We start from the raw sequence: 19,855 nt of genomic DNA, 5'->3' as shown, positions 1-19,855 counted from the left end.
GAAACCGATACATCTGCAACCAGTGGTTTCTACAGTTACAGAAATCTGCCAGAGAAAGGTGAGCTATTAAAAGACACATCATTTTAGTGTTTCCCATAAGGCAGCAGTGCCACTATCTGTTATGTTTTAAACTCAAGCAGCACAAGTTAATGGTGAGACTAACTTCTCCTTTAATTTGCTGCGGTGATGTTTGTAAGGCTGTGTGGGGCCCCACATTCCGTCTGCAGTCTGCTTTTTCCCACGCTCCATGCAGCAGGATTGATCAGTCTGTTCACTGCAGGACCACTCAGCTGGTCTGGGAAATGAGACTTGTGGCCACTGACAATTTTACGGCGTTTCTATTCCTGCTGACTGACTACTGACCCCCAGCCCACTTCTGAAGCAAAATAGATGTACTGAATCTGTTTATTTTTGTGATAGTTCCCCTTTAAGATGGGTAAAACCATTTGACACCTGCCATCATGATGTCATCGCAGTGACACAGACACAACAACTGTAGGACAAGTTTCTTTGCCAGTCAGGGTCGGCTGCAGAACAAGTAATCTGTGGGTTCTGGCAAACTCCAGAGGTGCTCCTGTAAGTTGCCATAGACCAGGGGTCAGCAACCTTTACTATCAAAAGAGCCATTTTGCCCCCTCTTCCACAAAAGAAAAATTGCTTTTAATTGGCCATTCTATAACATACTAAAAGTTAATTCAAAGGTGAACTACCCGTTTAAGTGCTAAACCTGTATTCCAAACATCCTAACTATTATCTGCTGTTTAAACTGGGGTCTAATTGCATAGGGTCTTGCATGACAGCCCCTGCTCCTTTATTTATAACATGTGAAGAACTGTAACCTGAACAAAATATTTGTCTGAAGCTAAAACCTCATTTGCATATTCAAATTTGAGAACATTTTAAAAAGTAATCAGCTGTGAACAAAAACAATTATGCTGTTGTGAAGAATTTGTGGTTCGCCCAAATTTTTGGGATTCTGCAAAAAGGGCTACGATTCAGCCAAATACCAAAACAGAATCCTGCATTCAGATCCCTAACACAAATAAAAATCTAGCCTCTGTGTGCCAGCTGCAACACAATCAGCCAGAATTAATATTCCAAATAAAATAAAACATTTAAAGGAAAACTATACCCCCCAAACAATGTAGGTCTCTATAAAAAGATATTGCATAAAACAGCTCATACGTAAAACCCTGCTTCATGTAAATAAGCCATTTTCATAATAATATACTTTTCTAGCAGTATGTACCATTGGGTGATCATAAATAGAAAATTGCTATTTTAAAAAATAAGGGCCGCCCCCTGGGATCGTAGGATTCACTGTACTCACAAGCATACCAACAAACCATACATGTTAGGTCACATGAGCCAATTAACAGACGGAGTTGTGTCTTTTGCTTCCTCACTTCTTCCTGTTACAGTTAGTGTTGTAGTATTTCTGGTCAGGTGATCTCTGAGGCAGCACACAGACCATCACAAAATGGTGGTTAAAGGCAAGAGATTTAAAAGGGCAATATTTACTTAAATATATATTCCAGTTTGGTAAGATTCTTTAATATGCCACTTAATATGATATAAACTATCTGTTTCTTAAGTGTTCATTTTGGGGGTATAGTTTTCCTTTAAGGAAGGGAATCTGCATCTGTAGGAAGAACTCAAATTAGATTTAGTAGTGTGCTCTCTCTGTCTGCCATTTTCTTTGTTTAGTCAATAGCTGAATTTGTGAAATCAGCCTGCATATATAGCACCAACTCTTATCTGAGCGTCAGAAAAGGGCCAAACAATCAAATCAGCCCATTTCCATTCAAGGTGGGCATATATGTGAAAGAGCCACTTGCCAAGTGATCAGACCTTATAATATATGGCCATCAAGGGCAGAGACACACGCTGCTATTTCGGGAGATTAGTTGGCCAGTGAAAATTGCTTCTTCTTCGGGCAACTAATCTCCCCGAACTGCCTTCCCGCCGGCTAGAATTTAAATCGCCAGCAGGATGGCACTCGGAACCAGGGTCGGACTGGGGGGCCCGGGGCCCACCGGGGCTGCTGCCCCAGGGACCCCCTGCAGTGCTGGCGTGTGTGTGCTCGCCACTGTCTGTGCGCATGCATGCGTATGAGATTTTTTTTCCGCAACCTCCGACAAAGGGGTTTGCGGCACTAAGAGCCACATGTGGGTCCGTACCCACCGTTTTTTTCCCTTTACCAGGCCAGTCCGACCCCGCTCAGAACGCTTTGTTTTCAAAAGTCGCCGGAAGTTGCCTCACAAGGAACTTCAGGAGACTTCAGAAATCCGAAGCGATCCAAGTGCCATCCCATCACATTCTAGCCGGCCGGAAAGAGATTAGTCGCCTGAAGAAGAGGTGATTTGTTGCACGGCGACTATCCCAGAATCTTTGTTTGTGTCTCTGCCGTAAACGCTTCCTGAAGGGACACGTGACCATATGTTTGATTCTCTGAAACGCAACATCCAATGCTTCAAGCTTCTGTGTGACATGCACGTGCACAGTGTCGGACTGGCCCACCCAGATTCCAGGAAAACTTCCGGTGGGCCCAGGTGTCAGTGGGCCTCTTGCTTCTAACCATTTGGCCTATTTCATGGTCATTCCCTATTTCTTTATGGGAACAAAGAGGCTTAATAATGGAAAAATAGAGTATAGTGTGTGGAAAAAAGAGACTATGAGAATAAAAAGGTTGAGTGAGTAGAGGAGGTATAATAGTTTGGAAAGTGGGCCCTCATCCTAAGGTTTTCTGGTGGACTCCTGGCACCCCAGCCCAAGACTGCATGTGCGCCAGTTCTGCAGGTCAGTGAGGAGGTGAGGAAATAAGTGGGGTTACCATACCTCCCAACTGTCCATTTTTCACGGGACAGTCCAGATTTTGACAGCTCAACCTGCAGTCCCGGATTTGTTACTGAAATGTCCCGAGTTTCTCTTTGATCTCCTGCACTGAACAGCCAGAAAAAGTTTCTCCTGCACTGAACAGCCAGAAAAAGTTTCTAACTTAATTGGCTTTTTGGCAGAGAGCCCAGTATAGATACTTAGATACCTTTGTAATTATTTAAGATAAGCAGGTCTGACTTGCAGCTTAAAGGGCAATTCATCTTCATTAGCAACACTGTAATAACACATAAAACTACAGAAATGTGTTCAAGCTTTCATAACCTGCCAAATTTTGTAAAATGAACATGGTAATTAGGGAGTGTGGCCACAAAAATGGGCTTGTCCCTCTTTCTATTTCCAAAAATATGGGTTAGTGACTAAGGAGGAGAGAGATAAGTCCTTGGGGGAGGACAGTATGGATGTGATTGATTGAGTGAGTATCTGACCGGGGATGGGGTTTGGGTCACTACCTCACTAAGCGCCACATAAAGAACTACCTGTGTATTATGAATAGATGAGAAGGTCATGGGGCATGGGTGCAGTTTGTTAGTGTGTGTCTGTGAGAGGAATCAAGTTCAGTACTAGTCTTTTATAGATATCAGTGTTTTTATTACATGCAATGATTTGTATTGTATTAGCATTAATATGTGATACAACTGAGTTACTCCTATAGTTCCATTTCCCTCCAGTGTCACACTGTATATGTACTACTTTATGATATAACTGGGAGGATAATAGCACCACAGGTAATGACTACTCTCTATACCAGTGATCCCCAACCAGTAGCTCGCGAGCAACATGTTGCTCTCCAACCCCTTGGATGTTGCTCCCAGTGGCCTCAAAGCAGGAGCTTATTTTTGAATTCCAGGCTTGGAGGCAAGTTTTAGTTGCATGAAAACCAGTTGTACTGCAAAACAGAGCCTCAATGTAGGGTGACAATCCACATACGGGCTACTAAATGGCCAATCACAGCATTTATTTGGCACCCCAAGAACATTTTTCATGCTAGTGTTGCTCCCCAACTCCTTTTACTTCTGAATGTTGCTCACGGGTTCTAAAGGTTGGGGATCCCTGCTCTATACAAACAGATTTACCCAGATGTATTGTTTGGGTGATACATGAATTACAGCAGTAACTGTACTATTATCTCCAGATGCATTGGATTATATTATTACACTATCCCCCACCATCTTTCATTATTACGTGATGCCTGATTTCATTTATGTTGTTACTCAACAGTCTGCCATTATATAGATTATCTGAATTGCAGAGACAGCGTATAGATTTATAGAATGACGGATCATTATGTTATTACAGTGCTACGCAATATATTGGCGCTATATAAATACATGTTAATAATAATAATAATAATATTGCCATTCTGTTTAAATATCTGCTGTAATGACTAAATGGCACCAATGTTTAATTCCCTCTATAGTGCATTACTGCTCTGCCTCACAGTTCTAAAAGCCAGTGTGTATATTGCAATAATAATTTGTCTGGTTATCAGGTGCCAAAATATGGCGAGTCCTTTCTTGTGGCGCTTCCTGACCATTGCCATTTACGCAGACACTGCTCGCTATTTCTTCTGCTGGCCTCTTTGCTGTCAATGTCTCGTGCCATGTTTCCCAGGAGCAGACCTTCAGAAAACTCTTATCAGGGCTGGTCCAAAGGAGAACCTGCCCAGCTCACCACCAAACTAAAGGGCTAACTTCAAATTATGTTCTATTTTCAGCCTTTGGCTTTCACCCTGTGAGTGCTGGTATCCCCTGGCTTCTCAGTGGCCTGTAGGGTTGCCACCTTTTCTGGAAAAAAATACAGGCCTTCCTATATATTAATCTTTTTTCACTATTAATAACATTTGGATCAACCATCATTTTTACCAGCCAGGCTGGTAAAATACCGGCCAGGTGGCAACCCTAGTGGCTGGTTAATTTGCATCCCTCCTAATTATAATGACACATAACAGAATGGGGTTGGAATTGTGGACTGGGTACTTTTGATTAATGTGAAGGAGGTGGAGTGGAGCAATGATGCCGACTCCCATCTGAGACATGCCTTGACCTTATCCATTGATGCGCAGAAGTTTTCTCTGGCTCGAGAAGTATTTTATGCACAAGGTAACTGTCTTTCTGGAATCTGCCTCTCAAGTGTGGCAATTAAACAGTTGCTTGGCCTGTATTCCGGACCTATGTTACTGAGAGGGGTATACAACAAAACTGTTAGGATTTGCTGGTTATATCCTGTGCTCTAATGCAGTCAGTCAGTGCTTGGATTAGCGGTCTGACCGCAAGGTGGCTGCTGTATCCAAATCATATGTCATGAGAGGGATAGAATTTTAGAAAATACTGCCACGAAATAGGATTCTGCGGACACTCATGGAAAAACAGGGGGAGACCATTTATTCTCCGAGTGGCAATTTATTTCCAAAATATTACATATGCCTGAAACATGCCCCATACACATCCAGGAGAGACCTCAGAAAGCATGCTTTACTACAGATGGAATGAAGTGTTTGGCAGGGTACAGCTAATGTATTGGACTGGAGACTATGCTATAATTTCACTCTCTATGTAACTACTGTGCATAACTCAGGAAACACACACATCTGCAAAAACAACAATCTGATGCTACCAAGCCCACCATTGGTATTGTTTATTTAATGTCAAAAAAAGACATTTGTCTCTTGGCTGTTTTGGTAGTTAAAGAGAAAATATTTCCTTTTAATAAAAGATGTCTGTATTCCATTTATATTTAATTTGGGAAACTATATCTGTTTTAGATTACACTGATTATTTCTCTTTATATTTGTGTAAATTTATATGACTGTGAGCTTCCATAATATTTCTTGCTTGAGCAGCCAGTTAAATCTCAACCGTAGACTGTTCTCAAATCACCAGATTGCCACGAGGACCATCAGAATGCTTGCAAGAATGGCCTTTACAAAATACTCAAGGAAACCAGATATTTAGGGGCAGATTTATCAAGGGTCGAATTTCAAAGTGCAAAAAACTTCCAAATTCGACCATCGAATAGGCTAGTTTGACATTCGAAGTCGAATTCGTAGGTTTTTTAAGATCGTACTTCACTTCGACTTCTAAAAACTCAGCCAAATGTTGGCTATATGTTCTAGGAGGTCCCCATAAGCTAACATAGCAATTCGGCAGGTTTAAGGTGGCGAACTGTCAAAGTCAACGTTTTTTAAAGAGACAGTACTTCGATTATCAAAGTCGAATTTGGCCTATTCGATGGTCGAAGTACCCAAAAATTCAAAGATTTTCAATTCGAATATTCACTTTGAATTCACTTCGACACTTAGTAAATGTGCCCCTTAAACTTGTATTTTTTTGGAATTGAGCCAGTCAGGCAATTAATTTTAATCAGTTTGATAAATATTGACATTTATTGTTGCCCGAGCCTTTGGGATTCATTATCTTAGACAAAATCGCAACTGGTTTGGGATGCTAAACCCCAGGAGGGCTACAGACCGTGAATATTTTATTTTTTAAAGTGTTTTGTCTTGGGTGTTTAAAGGACAAGGAAAGTAAACAGGCAAATACATTGATAATGCATCAGATAACTTCCTGTGTTCATCAGGTTTGCTGCTATTCTCCTGATATCTACTTGATTGTCTGCTGTGCTTTTATGCCTAGGTGAAGTCACAGCACCCTCTCACTCTCTACCTAATTTCTGGTCATAGAGCCTGTGCTGTACTCCATTTCACAGGACTACACATGCTCATACCATAGACTCTCACTCTCAGTCGTTGCAAAAATGAGGCGATTAGTCGCCAGGCGACCAAATCTCCCCAAAACGCTCAGTGTGGCCTGACCTTTAGATGGTGAGCGTTTTGCTTGATATCTATGCATGTTGACTGGGAAGTTCAGCAGATACAGAAAGAAACATCAGGCAACCTAAGCAGGTACAATATACTGGGATATCAGGGGTCCTATTTAGAAATAAATGTCACATATTTCTGGAATAAGTCCGTTTTGTTTGTAGATAAGCCAACTCCCTATGCAGGTATGCGGCGATATTTTAGCTGGGTTTATCACACTCTAGATCCAATAAATGTGTAAGATTAGTGATATATGTGTGACAGTACAGAGTTAGGGTGGTGGCAGACGGGACATGGACAAATCTTCTCTACTTCGGGCGACTAATCTCCCCAAAATGCTTTCCCGCAGGCAAGAATATGAATCGCTGGTGGGATAGCAAAAGAAGCGCTTCAGATTTCCGAAGTCACCTGAAGTTGCCTCACGAGGAAACTTTGGGCGAATTCGGAAATCCGAGCCGTTTTGTACTCTTGCCTGCGTAAAGCATTTTTGGGGAGATTAGTCGCCTGAAGTAAAGAAGATTTGTCGCTGGTGATTAATCTTCCCATCTGCCACCATCCTTAGGTTCCAATGCCCTACCTGTCAGTAGCTTTTTTTGATTATGTGGCAGCTGTAATTGCAGTAGGTAAAAAGCAGAGGGAATATTCAAGCAATGCCGCAAGCTGCTGTGTCTGGGCTGTAGTGAGCAGTCTTGCAATTTTGTTTATAGTTGGGGAGTTATTTCCTATATACGTGTCTTGGTATTCAATGGTAACAGTATTATAAGCAAAAAGTCTGTACAGAGCTCTAAACAGAGAGTAGTGGTGTCGCGTTTGAGATAGGGTTCTGTTCATGCAGTTAACATAGATGTGATCCCCAGGCTTACGATCACAATTTCCAAGTCAATAATGCTCATTAGTGTAGATAATCAAGGGTTGTGAATAGGGTTGCCACCTGGCCGGTCGCAACCCTAGTTGTGAATAGTCCCTGCCACTGTATTATATAAGTACGTTTTTAAATGCTTTTAAATTCTTACCACTCCAACGTTGGTCTTATTTAAATTGATTGCTTTCCTTAGATAGATCGCTGTTCAGGCCGTTTCTAGAGAAGAATTGTGTCAGAAGATGCAACAATACCTAGTGGTGTAGGCAAGATGGCGCCTGCCACGTCGTTCACTGTTGGAGCGGCTATGTCAGTGACAAGTCCAGCTTCCGGGCCTAGAGTTATGTGCCCATCACTCTGAGGATGTCTGGTGTGTCCAAATCACCCAGCGTGGGGCTTCGTTTTTCACCACATCAGGTCGCTGACTCTTTAACTGTTTCTAATTGATACATTTAGTTGATACATTTGTTATCTTTGTCCCTGCTGAGCAGAATCCCAGAGTTTCATTAAAGGCAGCTGTTAGAATTGCTACAATAGTTGCTAATATTCCACAGATACTGCTGAGAAATGTATGAATTAAACGTAGCAAATGGCAACAGATGCACCTGGATCACTGAGCTGCCAGACTGAGGCACTAGAGACATGAACAAAAAAAAAAAGATGGAAAGCAATTGAAAAATGTCTTTGTTTATGGTGAACAATCTGAAAACAACTTAACTGAAAAAGTGTTTGGAAGGTGAACAAACCCTTTAAGAAGTGAAGCTAGGAAGCAGACTTATATTTAAGATTCAGGGTATGCAACAAAGTGTATTTTATAGATGAGGATATTACAAAATGTACAGTTTACTTAAACGGATCTTGAGATCTTTATGATTCATTTCTTACTCCTTTATGTTTTTTGCCAATCAGTCTGATGTTTTTCTTAAACCTCTTAATTGTCAGGAGAGCCATGTGCCTATGTTATACCAGTGGCATGCTGCAGGGAGAGAAGATGAGAAAATATAATGGCACCGATATGTGCCAAGTGACGTTAGCACTGCAAGCTTCTCCCCCTAGTAGGGTTATAGGGCATGTTCAGAACTGTTACAGTGCTCTCTTATTGTGAGGTGTGAAACTGGTACAAAATGTATTTATTATAGTAACTCTTTAATATTCCTGCCCACAGTCTAAATGGCCATCTGTTCTGAAACAACTTGGGTGGGTTACATTTCTTCAACTAGAAGGTATCCAACAGCAGGGATGCACTGAATCCACTATTTTGGATTCGGCCGAACCCCAGAATCTTTCGCGAAAGATTTGGCAGAATACCGAACCGAATTCAAATCCTAATTTGCATATGCAAATCAGGGCTAGGAAGGGGAAAACATTTTTTACTTCCTTGTTTTGTGACAAAAAGTCATGTAATTTTCCTCCCTCCCCTTAATTTGCATATGCAAATCAGGATTCGGATTCAGTTCAGTCAGGCAGAAGGATTCGGCCGAATCTGAATCCTGCTGAAAAAGGAATCCTGGCCAAATCCTGAGCCGAATCCTGGATTCGGTGCATCCCTAGTCTAAAGGCATAGGTATGATTAGAATTAGTGTACTGTGCCTTTATTATTATTAAATATCCCACAACATGAGGCAAAGATCCACCCTTGCATTCTAGCCAAGCAAGCAGATCTTCTGTACATGACTAGCTTTATGAACATAAAAGCACATTATGTTTGTATTTACCACTAAGAGGTCCCCTGTGAACACTAAAGTGCACCATTTAGATCAAGTCCCAACCCCCCTTCTTATTTTTTGAATTAGAGGATAACCATAGAAGATCTGTTTCACTTAATGTGAGGGGCATCTCAGAATTAGGTGTAGTCATATTTTCTCACAGTAGTTGGTCTTGTATTTACTAAAGCATTTCCCAGTTTCATTATATACATTCTTAAAGTCAGTAATGGTGATGTGATGATGAGAGAAAAAAATAATAGTAAATTGTTTGAAAAGCAAATGTTTATTTATTACCTCCAGGGAAAATAAAAGTTGGTGTGTTTATTCCCCCACTATTAAAAAAACTGATACTTGGGGGCACATTTCGAATTTCAAAGTATTTTTTTGGCTACTTCGACCATCGACACCGACTTCGACTTTGAATCGAACGATTCAAACTAAAAATCGTTTGACTATTCGACCATTCGATAGTCTAAGTACTGTCTCTTTAAAAAAAACTTCGACCACCTACTTCGCCACCTAAAACCTACCGAGCACCAATGGGGAAGGTCCCCATAGGCTTTCTAAGCAATTTGGGATCGAAGGAAAATCATTCGATCGATGGATTAAAATCCTTCGAATCGTTCGATTCAAAAGATTTAATCGATTATTCCTTCGATCCCAAATTGCTTAGAAAGCAACGAATTGCGCTAAATCCTTCGACTTCGATATTCGAAGTCGAAGGGTTTAACTTCGAGGGTCGAATGTCGAGGGTTAATTAACCCTCGATATTCGACCAATAGTAAATGTGCCTCTAAGTCTATGAGTGTCAAAACACGGTTGTTATTAGGCTTAGCAAGTTTTAGCCATGAGCACACTGTGTGAGATGTGTGCTAGGATGTACACCCGTCAGAGTAAACATCAGTGGAGCAGGGGAATGGGGCAAACCAGTCCTTGCTAGACTTTCTAGCTAGACTAGATTTTCTCACTGTGGCCCATCAGCTGTTGTTATGCTTCTCCCAGAAACTTTAAAAGCCTTAGACACAGCATAACTAAAGGACTGCAAGTTGGGCATCACTGATATAAAGTGCCACTGTCTCTATTTTGCCTGCTGTATCCATCTTATTTTATTGTGTTTGTTTTGCCCTACTGTCTCCATCTTCTTTCACTGTGACCATCTTGCCTTACAGCCATCTTACCCCGCCATCTCCATATTGCCCTACTGTCTTCACCTTGTGTTATTGCCTCAATCTTGCTCTACTGTCTCCTCCCCTTCCACTAGGCCAGCTTGCCCCACAGTTAACATTTTCTCTACTGTCTCTATCTTTCCCAACTCTCTCCATTTCCCCTGTTATCTCCATTTTGATCTACTGTCTCTATCTTTCCCTACTCTCTCTATTTCCCCCATTGTATCCATCTTGCTGTACTGTCTCCATCTCAACCTACTTTTCCACCAGGTTGTCTCCATCTTGCCTTACTTAACCTGCTATACTTCTTTTCTTCTATGTGCAACTACTGCTCCCACATTGTGTCCTCACAATGTACAAGGCTCAGTTGCATTCTTCCAGTTACACTTTGACTGGGGGATATCATGGACAAAATATACTGGTAAAGGTTGATAGACAAACCAGCTGTTGTTGTGTTATTAAATAAGAATAAACAGATTTCAGTCAAATATATACTTAATGTTTCAATTGGAAATCTCTCCATGACCATAACCTTATCTATATAGGGTTTGGGAGGATTTCTGTGTGTGAATGGGGCACCTTCCTTGGAGTAAACTGCATTGTTGCTAAAATAAGGCAAGTGCCTGACCCCATTGCCAGCGCTTACTGGTGCTCATTGCTAATTCCAAATTGAGCCTTTGAGGACACCATGTGGATATAAATATATAAGCAGAAAGAACCATGAACTGCTTAAGGAAAGGAAAAAAAACATCACACAGGTTAATATTGCAGATTTATTGGATATGGTTAATTTAAGTGGTTGGTTAAGTGGTGGTTGATACCAATCAATACATGACTTTATTTAACATACAATATTTTAGTGCATAAAGGGTTGCATACTGAAAACAAGATTGACGGCAAATGGATTTTTTAAACCCAAAATATAAATAAAATATTGGAATTAATGGCAAATTAAATTATTAGTGGCCCAATTTATCTGTCTTTCTTTTAAATTCAATGTCAGCATGAAGTGAAAGCCAACAACATGGTTTTATGCAGAAATGTTTCCTTAATAGAAGACTACATTGTGTAGAAGACTACATCATGGTCCCAATGCAGACTGATAAGGTCTCTGATAAAATAACTCCTGTATATTGGGGTCCCTGTCGGACTGGCCCACTGGGATACCAGGAAAATGAATATCTGAGGACCCCACGTGGACTGGGATGGCCCCTAACTCTTTTCATGAACTGGAATGTGGTCACCAGGCCCTGGAAGTGGAGTAGGAGAGCAGTTCTTTTTACTGGGTTTAATCATAATAATAGAAGAGGAGCAGGGATTGGATTTATCACACAAACCTCTCCAGTATGTAAAGTGATCATTGTTGAGCAGAGCAGAACCACAGCTATCAAACCACCAGCCTCTCCCTTTCTCATCTGCACGGTTATTTTTCCATTGATCATTGTCTTTTTCATATGTGGAAAACATCATATTGTCATGCATGCCTGTCTCATTCATGGCTGTCAGTATTCCTGCATCCCTGGAATAGTCACCCAGTCTCAGTGGATAGTTATTAGCCTCACTGTCCAGCCTGGGACTGGAATAGTCTGCGTGGTGCTTATTCTTATGTCCATCAACAACACTGAACCTGACTGTAAACGTGTTCTGCCTTGTGAGGAGGTAAATCATTTCATTGCCCAACCAGTGATCTGACATCAAATTACCAAACCCCTGCTTGTACATGCTCCATGTAGGAGGTCCAAAGAGGATCTTATCCTTGTGCAAAGTGTTCTTCTGCAGGACTGTCCAGCCTTCAACTCCAGTGCTGATGTCACAATATACCGCCACTGGGGGTGAATTTTTAAGGTGGATCACATACAGCCAACTCTGCCTCCTGTTGTTCAAGAAAGCATACTGGCAGTCCTTTGCCAAAAGTTCTGGGGAAAAGTTAATGCCATGGGAATTAGAAGGTTAATGGTTGTAATAGAACAACTAAAATTGGGATTTGAGACTCATGCCAAGCATTTTTTTCCAAATTATTTCGACACCCACTGACTTTAATTCATTTGGACAAAAAAGTTGCGCATGTAAAAATTGTTGCACGTCAAAATAATTTTGAAGCCCATTGACTTCAAAGAGTTTCACAGATTTTCCTCTGTTCAACATATTTTTTCAGACAGAATCGCCCATCACTACTGTCCCCTTCCTAGATTTAACACCTCAGTAGGGTGTAAATACAGCAGGAATAGCCTGAGGCACAGGAGATTCTAATGGAAAAGGGATTGGCTTCCTCAAAATGTAAAAACCCTTTAAATAAATCTGTTAAGAATAAGTGAGTAGCTACTGACGTAGCCCCAGGCAGGGCAGCCATCAGGGGGGGACAGGGTGGACAGTTGTAGGGGGCCCCGAGGGTAAGGGGGCCCTGCCATGCCACACTTACTTGATTAGCTGGGCCCCCATCTTTCTGAGAGCTGCTGACTTCGGGAAGGTATGGACGTTTAAGGGGCCCTGGCCACCAATTTTCTTATAATGTGGGGGTGGGGGCCTGGCCACCAATTTTTTTTCTCATGTGGGGTCCTAGCCACCAATGTTTTTTATGGGGGGCCCTGACCACCCCCATGTGGGAACCCTAGCCACCAATATTTTTTTTGCTTTTTTACTGTGTGGTGGGGGGCGAACCTGTGGGGGGGCGGAGGGCGGACCTGTAGGTGGGGCTTGCGGTGGGTGCAGCCCAGGGGGCCCAGGAAATTTTGTCGTATGGGGCCCTGTGATTTCTGATGGCGGTCCTGGTCCCAGGCTTTCAGATGTAACAGGCAAATATGAAATCAGCCAAGATATAGGGAATTATTATTACTTTGCTCTCTCTTACACAAGTATCCATGGGACTGAACCTGTGCCCTTGTATTTGTATCAGCTACACACACTGCTATCTCTATGGCTGGGGAAGCAGTGCAATGATAGTCAGCTCTTGCAATACCAGGTGCACACTGTATTTCAACACTGGTAGGGTAATATGGCAAGACATGATGAAGGTACAGGCACAAACAATGTAAGTGGCAGGTAAAGCACAGCAGGGATTAATAAGGTACCAAAGTCTATGCAACATGTCTACAGACAGTCTACAGAGTATACTCAAGAGTAACAGGAGCACCTACCAGTGGCAGAGTGATGAGCAATAAGGTAGACCAAACTGGCAAGGTACTACTGGTTGCAGTGGGCCTTTAAAGATGAATTTGGAACCATGTGGTGTGACATTGAGTGACACATACAGAATCGAGTGTCTAGTCAGCCTGACTCAGTTCTCAGCACAATGGCATTGTACACTTTGCACCTGGATATGTGCTAGCGGATATTGTATTTACCTGCACAGGGATTGCTCCTGCCTAACCATGGGGAAGAGGGCAGCACAAGAGCAGGGAGTACATAGAATTAGACCTCTGTACCTGGGTAAGTACTCCAGAAGAATGGATTTACTGACCCAAGAAGAAGTTCCTGGCTGACCATGGGAAGAGAACAACCCAGGAATAGGAAGTACAGAAAAAATTTATTTGGGAGGTTTCAAGTTGGTAAAAAATAAAAGAAGCAAAAACATTGGCAGCCCGGTATTTCCATATCCCATGTACCTTACAGAGCAGAGAGAATAAAGTTGACCCTTAATGCCCCTTGTTATGAAACGTTTGTAAATATTTGGGATTTGTTATTCTTTAAGTTTTGATTTCTGCAATGCTTTTTTCCCCCCCTGTGTATAAATAAGGTCTAAATGACCTGTATCATTTCTCCATTAAAGGGGTGTAAACACAAAAATAAACTTTAGCCTAATAAAATGTCATTGTAAACAACTTCCCAATATCCATTAGTTCTCACTGAGTTTTACAGTGATGTATAAATGGCATTGCTATTTACAGCAGTATCTGTCTGAACTTTTCTACACTGTTGGCTCGGACTTCGGAAACAAAGGACAGACACTGCTGTCCATAGCAATGTCATTTACACATAACTATAAATCCAATGAGAATGAGGAATGAATGGATATTGAGAAACTGCATAGAATTAAATTGTCTTTCATTGGGCATAATTATTTCTGGGTTTACATCCCCAGTAACTTATATAAGTTTTTCTTGTCACTAGGTGGCCCCGGTGAGCTATGTCTCTGTCAGAGAATCTGATGTCCTAGTGCCAACTTCACACTAATGAATTGGATTTAGGGGAGGCAAGTGCACAAATCATATCCCTTTGTAGAAGCCATGCAACAATACAATAAAGGGCAATGTCAGCTGTAAATGATTTTATTTGTCGTTGGTATTCTTAAATATATACCTTAAGATAATGAGTGATGTTCTTGTTTCCTCTGGAATGATCTACTAGTGAATACATTATCAGAGACTTTATTGTATGGGCCTATTATAAATGAAAATATATAAAATTATCATATCCTTAACTGCCCCTTCTCCAGTGTAACCAACCCCAGCTTGGCCAGCCTTTCCTCACAACTGCGCCCTTCCGTAACCGTTATCAGCTTAGTTGCTCCTCTCTGTACTTTATTTCATTACTGTATATATGGTGACAATTTCCTTAACTGCCTCTTCTCCAGTTTAACCAATCCCAGCCTTTCCCCACAACTGAGCCCTTTGTTCTCTTTATCAGCTTATTTGCTCTTCTATGTACTTTCTATATTTCATTACTGTCCTTTATTTAAGTAAATGGCACTTTTAACCACTGTCCTTAAAGGAGAACTAAACCCTAAAAATGAATATGGCTAAAAATGCCATATTTTATATACTGAACTTATTGCACCATCCTAAAGTTTCAGCTTCTCAATAGCAGCAATGATCCAGGACTTCAAACTTGTCACAGGGGGGCACCATCTTGGAAAGTGTCTGCGACGCTCACATACTCAGTGGGCTCTGAGCAGCTGTTGAGAAGCTGAGCTTAGGGGTCATCACTAATTATCAAGCAGAAAATGAGGTTGGCCTATAATATAAACTGATGCTACAGGTCGTATTATTCAATTCTGATGCTAATTGCACTGGTTTCTGTGCTGCAATGTAGTAATTATTTGTATTAATTACTAATCAGCTTTATATTGTGACATTTATATTCTATGTGTACTGTATATTGTGAGTGGTCCCTAAGCTCAGTAAGAGACAGCAGCACAGAGCATGTGCAGTGAATCAGCAGAAAAGAAGATGGGGAGCTACTGGGGCATCTTTGGAGACACAGATCTTTACTGCTAAAGGGATGTGGTTGCCTTGGGCTGGTACAGGAGTCCAAAACATAATTTACAACATTTCTAGCTACTTCTTTAGTTAAGCTTTAGTTATCCTTTAAAGAAAAGGTCCCAATGTAAAAACCTTAAAAGGTTTTTGTCTCACCAGTAATAAGTGCTCATGCCCTAGACCTACAGCTAGAGGTGGAGGTATCCAACCAAAAGAGAACATGTCAGGCACTCACAGATCCTACAAACAGGCTTGTAAAGGACTGAGAACTTTATTTAGGCCACAAAGTAGATCTACACACCAGTGGTGTAACTACATATTACTGGGCCCCACAGCAAATTACTTTTCAGGCCCCCTGAAAAGTTTGACCTGTTTTACCACTATTTATTGAAATTTTATACGAATTAGGTCCCCTATAGCCCTTTGGCCCCCCCTGCAGCCGCAGGGTCTGCTTTCTCGGTACTTCCAACCCTGCCTTACGCGTTTTGTGCCAATAGGCACTTAATCACAGCCCATTGGCATGAAACGCATAAGGCGATGTGTTGATCGATTTTGTGGCCTAGTTGTCAGTTCTTTTACAAGCCTGTTTGTGGGATCTGTGAGTGCCTGCCATTTTTAACCACTGCCCAGGTTCTATGGCGCTGACAAGTTCTGGGGTTCTCTTTGCGCTATTTTACAGGATGACACTGTTGGAGGGGGTGTTTCACAATGTATCTATACATTTAATGACAGTAAAGCTTTCACCAAGCCAGTGTAACTGGACTACAACTCTCCAAATCCCCTGACACTTGCAGTGCATAAAGGGTCGTTCAGTAGGGATGGACTGCACCAAGGGACAAAACAGGAGCAGTCTCACTTGCCTCAGGATAAAAGATTACGTCAGTGTTTGAGGAGCAGTCTCGCGGGATTTTTGGGTGGAAGACTCGCGGTATTAGCGCAGGTTGCTAGGCTGCGGAGAGGAATGCGGAAGTCTCGTGGGATAAATATTTGCGAAATTCTCGCGAGTGTGGGTTGGGCTGCGCCTGGCTGGGTTGCTAGGCTGCGGGGTGGCAGGCGGACCTCTGTGACACAGATGGGCGGGAATTTAGCAATTCTTGCACCCCCTCCCTACACTCCTCCTCAACCCGAGGCCGGAGGCGACTCATACCCCCCGGGCTGGGGTCCCGGACCCTTCGTACGGATTAGTGGATCGGTTTCTTACTTCACGGACAGCCTCAACATTATCGCCGGAGAGCCCTGTGCTCTCCGCTGAGCTTTCACCATACGGACTGATCCTCTCGCTGGAACAGCTGCAGCGCACGGTACCCAGTGGATCCCTCTGTGTATCCTGCAGCCTCTCCTTCCTTCTCATTGCCCTCTGCTTCCATTCAACTCCCTGCAGCTTACAGGAAACCCCCATAACCCTATAGCGAAATCCCTGCGTTATATGTTTATAAGGAGCCCAAGAGGGATCTGCAAGTGTTTGACGGCCACCCGCCCCCCATAGCCCATAGGAACCTCCTGCAACCATAAAGGAATCATTTGCCTGTGCCAACTGCATTATCTCTGCGTCTCTGCTCTGCTTTCCTATGGTGCCAGCTATAGCCCCCCCACTTGTGCCAGCTATAGCCCCCCACTTGTGTCAGCTGTAGCCCCCCACTTGTGTCAGCTGTAGCCCCCCACTTGTGCCAGCTGTAGCCCCCCACTTGTGCCAGCTGTAGCCCCCACTTGTGCCAGCTGTAGCCCCCCACTTGTGCCAGCAGTAGCCCCCCACTTGTGCCAGCTGTAGCCCCCCACTTGTGCCAGCTGTAGCCCCCACTTGTGCCAGCTGTAGCCCCCCACTTGTGCCAGCTGTAGCCCCCCCACTTGTGCCAGCTGTAGCCCCCCCACTTGTGCCAGCTGTAGCCCCCCACTTGTGCCAGCTGTAGCCCCCCACTTGTGCCAGCTGTAGCCCCCCACTTGTGCCAGCAGTAGCCCCCCACTTGTGCCAGCTGTAGCCCCCCACTTGTGCCAGCTGTAGCCCCCCACTTGTGCCAGCTGTAGCCCCCCACTTGTGCCAGCTGTAGCCCCCCCACTTGTGTCAGCTGTAGCCCCCCACTTGTGTCAGCTGTAGCCCCCCACTTGTGCCAGCTGTAGCCCCCCACTTGTGCCAGCTGTAGCCCCCCACTTGTGCCAGCTGTAGCCCCCCACTTGTGCCAGCTGTAGCCCCTTTACTTCCCTGTATATACAACAATATATCCTCTACCCAAATGTGTGATGTAAACCCTGTTTGTTCTAATTATTGCATTACCTGTACACTAATGTATGATCTGCCCCACAGTAGCCATTACCCTGTCCCTTGCTAGTGCCTGTGCTCTTCCTATTAAATTTACTCTGCATATTTCTATTATATGTATATTCCCCCCAGTCCTGTCTCTTGCTTGCACCCCTTTTATTATAATAAAGAGCTCTTTGTTATTTGTAGCCTCCCGCTGACATATACTCGCTTCCCATGATGTATGTTGTCAGAGACCCCTCTGTAATGTGCAGTGTCTGTGCCACTACATAAGAGATCACAGTGCTTTGATTTCTCCCCCCTCCTACCCCATTCTGTGTCATCTCCAGTTGTCAGGTGTACCCCAGCATCCATATCTCCCAGTCACCCACTCCCTAGTTTAGTTCCCTATTCCTATTGGCTCTCACAGCTTATTGCCCTAGTGCTTCCTTGTGTGTTATGGAGCCTTGCACCTTCCTCTCTAAACCCCAAGCTCCCCTCAGGCCCCTCTACCTTCCAATGGGTCCTCGCCCTTTGTAAGTTTCAGAACCTATGGGTTCTTCTTTTTTCTCTCTTGTACCCCATACCAGATTCTTTCTTTTCTGTGTCTGATATAATTTCTGCACCCCCCATCTCATTCTCTGCATTTATTTCATTTAATTCATAATATGCTCTTTTGCACCAACCCCCTTCCCATTCTTTAGTGTTGCAACCTTTCCTGCAGGTAACCCTCTCTTACCTGCACCCTCTTATGTATCTGCACCCCAGCCCCCCAGTTTAACTCCATTCACTCCCTCCCTGCACAGGCTCCAGTCAGTATGAGGCTCCCTTTATTAGAGCTGGGGTTGCTTCGTTGGACGATCCATGGGAACTAAAGGATCATTTTGGAACCAGAACCCCTTCTGTGTCACCTGATCTAGAACCCAGTTCCTCCCAGCTTACTGCAGAACTCGGCCCTTATATGAAGGTAAAAGGTGTGTAGTTGCTTCTTTTTGTTTTTATTTCTGGTCCCCTTCACCCCTCTTATGTTTGCTGCACCCACATATGTAGCTTTGCAGGAGACCAATCATTTTATAGAAGAGTGTGTACATTAAGTACCATTTGGTGTGTGCAGTTCTGTTTTTTGTCTAGTTACTTGTTTAGGGTAGAATTATCCAAACTGTGGCCTTTCTGCTGTCACCCTGCCCTGTTAGAGCCACGCTGTACCCTCTCCCAGGAATATTTCTATCAATTCTTGGGGGGCCTTGGGAAGTTGTCCCAGCAGTTGGCTAGAAATAGGTTGCAATCGGTTTTCTATGGGCAAAATAGGTGATTTCTACAAAAACTTGTTTAAAGGCAGTTACACGTAGCAGCAACTAATCCCGCCCTGTGATATCAGCTTGATAGCATCCAGGGATGCGCATCCAGCTACCCTTCAGGTGTTCTTGAACTACTATTCCCAGTAGCCCCAGAGAGCCCATTCCTGGGATTTATAATTCATCGACAGGACCAACTCTTCATGTGCTTTTCATTTGGGTGGAAAAGCATGTTTTCTGTCTTCATATCTAAACGCCTGTGTGATGTTGCTATATTTGATCCTTTGATGCCACTATACTCTGTACGTACATGAATCTGCATCTGTGAGTTCTGCCCAGTAATTGATTTAGTGCTGTGCTAATTAATTCTTTATCTTTCTCACACATTTCAATATCCTTGTTATCTGGGAGATCCAACAAGGCGCCTGCTCTTGATTTATTTCTGCTGAGCACAGAGCTGAATTCTACAGCAGGGTGTGCAAGGCCCAGCTCTCATTAAACTCCAACTCCCTGCAGCTCCCTGGGGGTGTCCATGAACAACAGATGGAGCACTGCAGTATGTGTGTATCCTAATAATAGATAAAATACAAGTCTCTAGGCCCCATTCCCATGAGTGGAGACTCAATTGGATCAGATTGCTCCCCTCATTTATCTTTATGGCATTGTATGAATATCATGCTACACCT

At 43.1% G+C, this 19,855-nt stretch overlaps 2 protein-coding genes and 1 pseudogene across 3 annotated transcripts in view; 2 read left to right on the top strand and 1 right to left on the bottom strand.

Moving 5' to 3' along the window:
* The first annotated feature begins 2,780 nt into the window (after positions 1-2,780).
* LOC108702244 lies at positions 2,781-5,887 on the top strand (annotated as a pseudogene).
* Positions 5,888-11,652: 5,765 nt separating this feature from the next.
* On the bottom strand, positions 11,653-16,992 carry LOC108702243 (fibrinogen-like protein 1-like protein). Its single transcript, XM_018237741.2, has 2 exons — positions 16,848-16,992; positions 11,653-12,362 (listed from the first exon to the last, which is right to left on the bottom strand). Exons 1-2 carry the CDS (start codon positions 16,990-16,992, stop codon positions 11,659-11,661), a joined length of 849 nt encoding a protein of 282 aa, XP_018093230.2. The 3' UTR covers positions 11,653-11,658.
* The window catches only part of ptpn4.S (protein tyrosine phosphatase, non-receptor type 4 (megakaryocyte) S homeolog), a 47,960-nt gene continuing 44,755 nt past the window's right edge, over positions 16,651-19,855 (top strand). The window contains exons 1-2 of one of the 2 annotated variants that reach the window (XM_018237411.2): positions 16,651-16,942; positions 18,681-18,841. The gene's annotated coding sequence lies outside the window, so the exon portion shown is untranslated. 2 annotated transcript variants of the gene reach the window in all.

The sequence above is a fragment of the Xenopus laevis genome, chromosome 9_10S (assembly GCF_017654675.1).
Source record: "Xenopus laevis strain J_2021 chromosome 9_10S, Xenopus_laevis_v10.1, whole genome shotgun sequence".
NCBI classification, from domain to species: Eukaryota; Metazoa; Chordata; class Amphibia; order Anura; family Pipidae; genus Xenopus; species Xenopus laevis.
The sequence above is the reverse complement of the archived record's forward strand: the minus strand, read 5'-3'. Positions and strand labels throughout refer to the sequence as shown.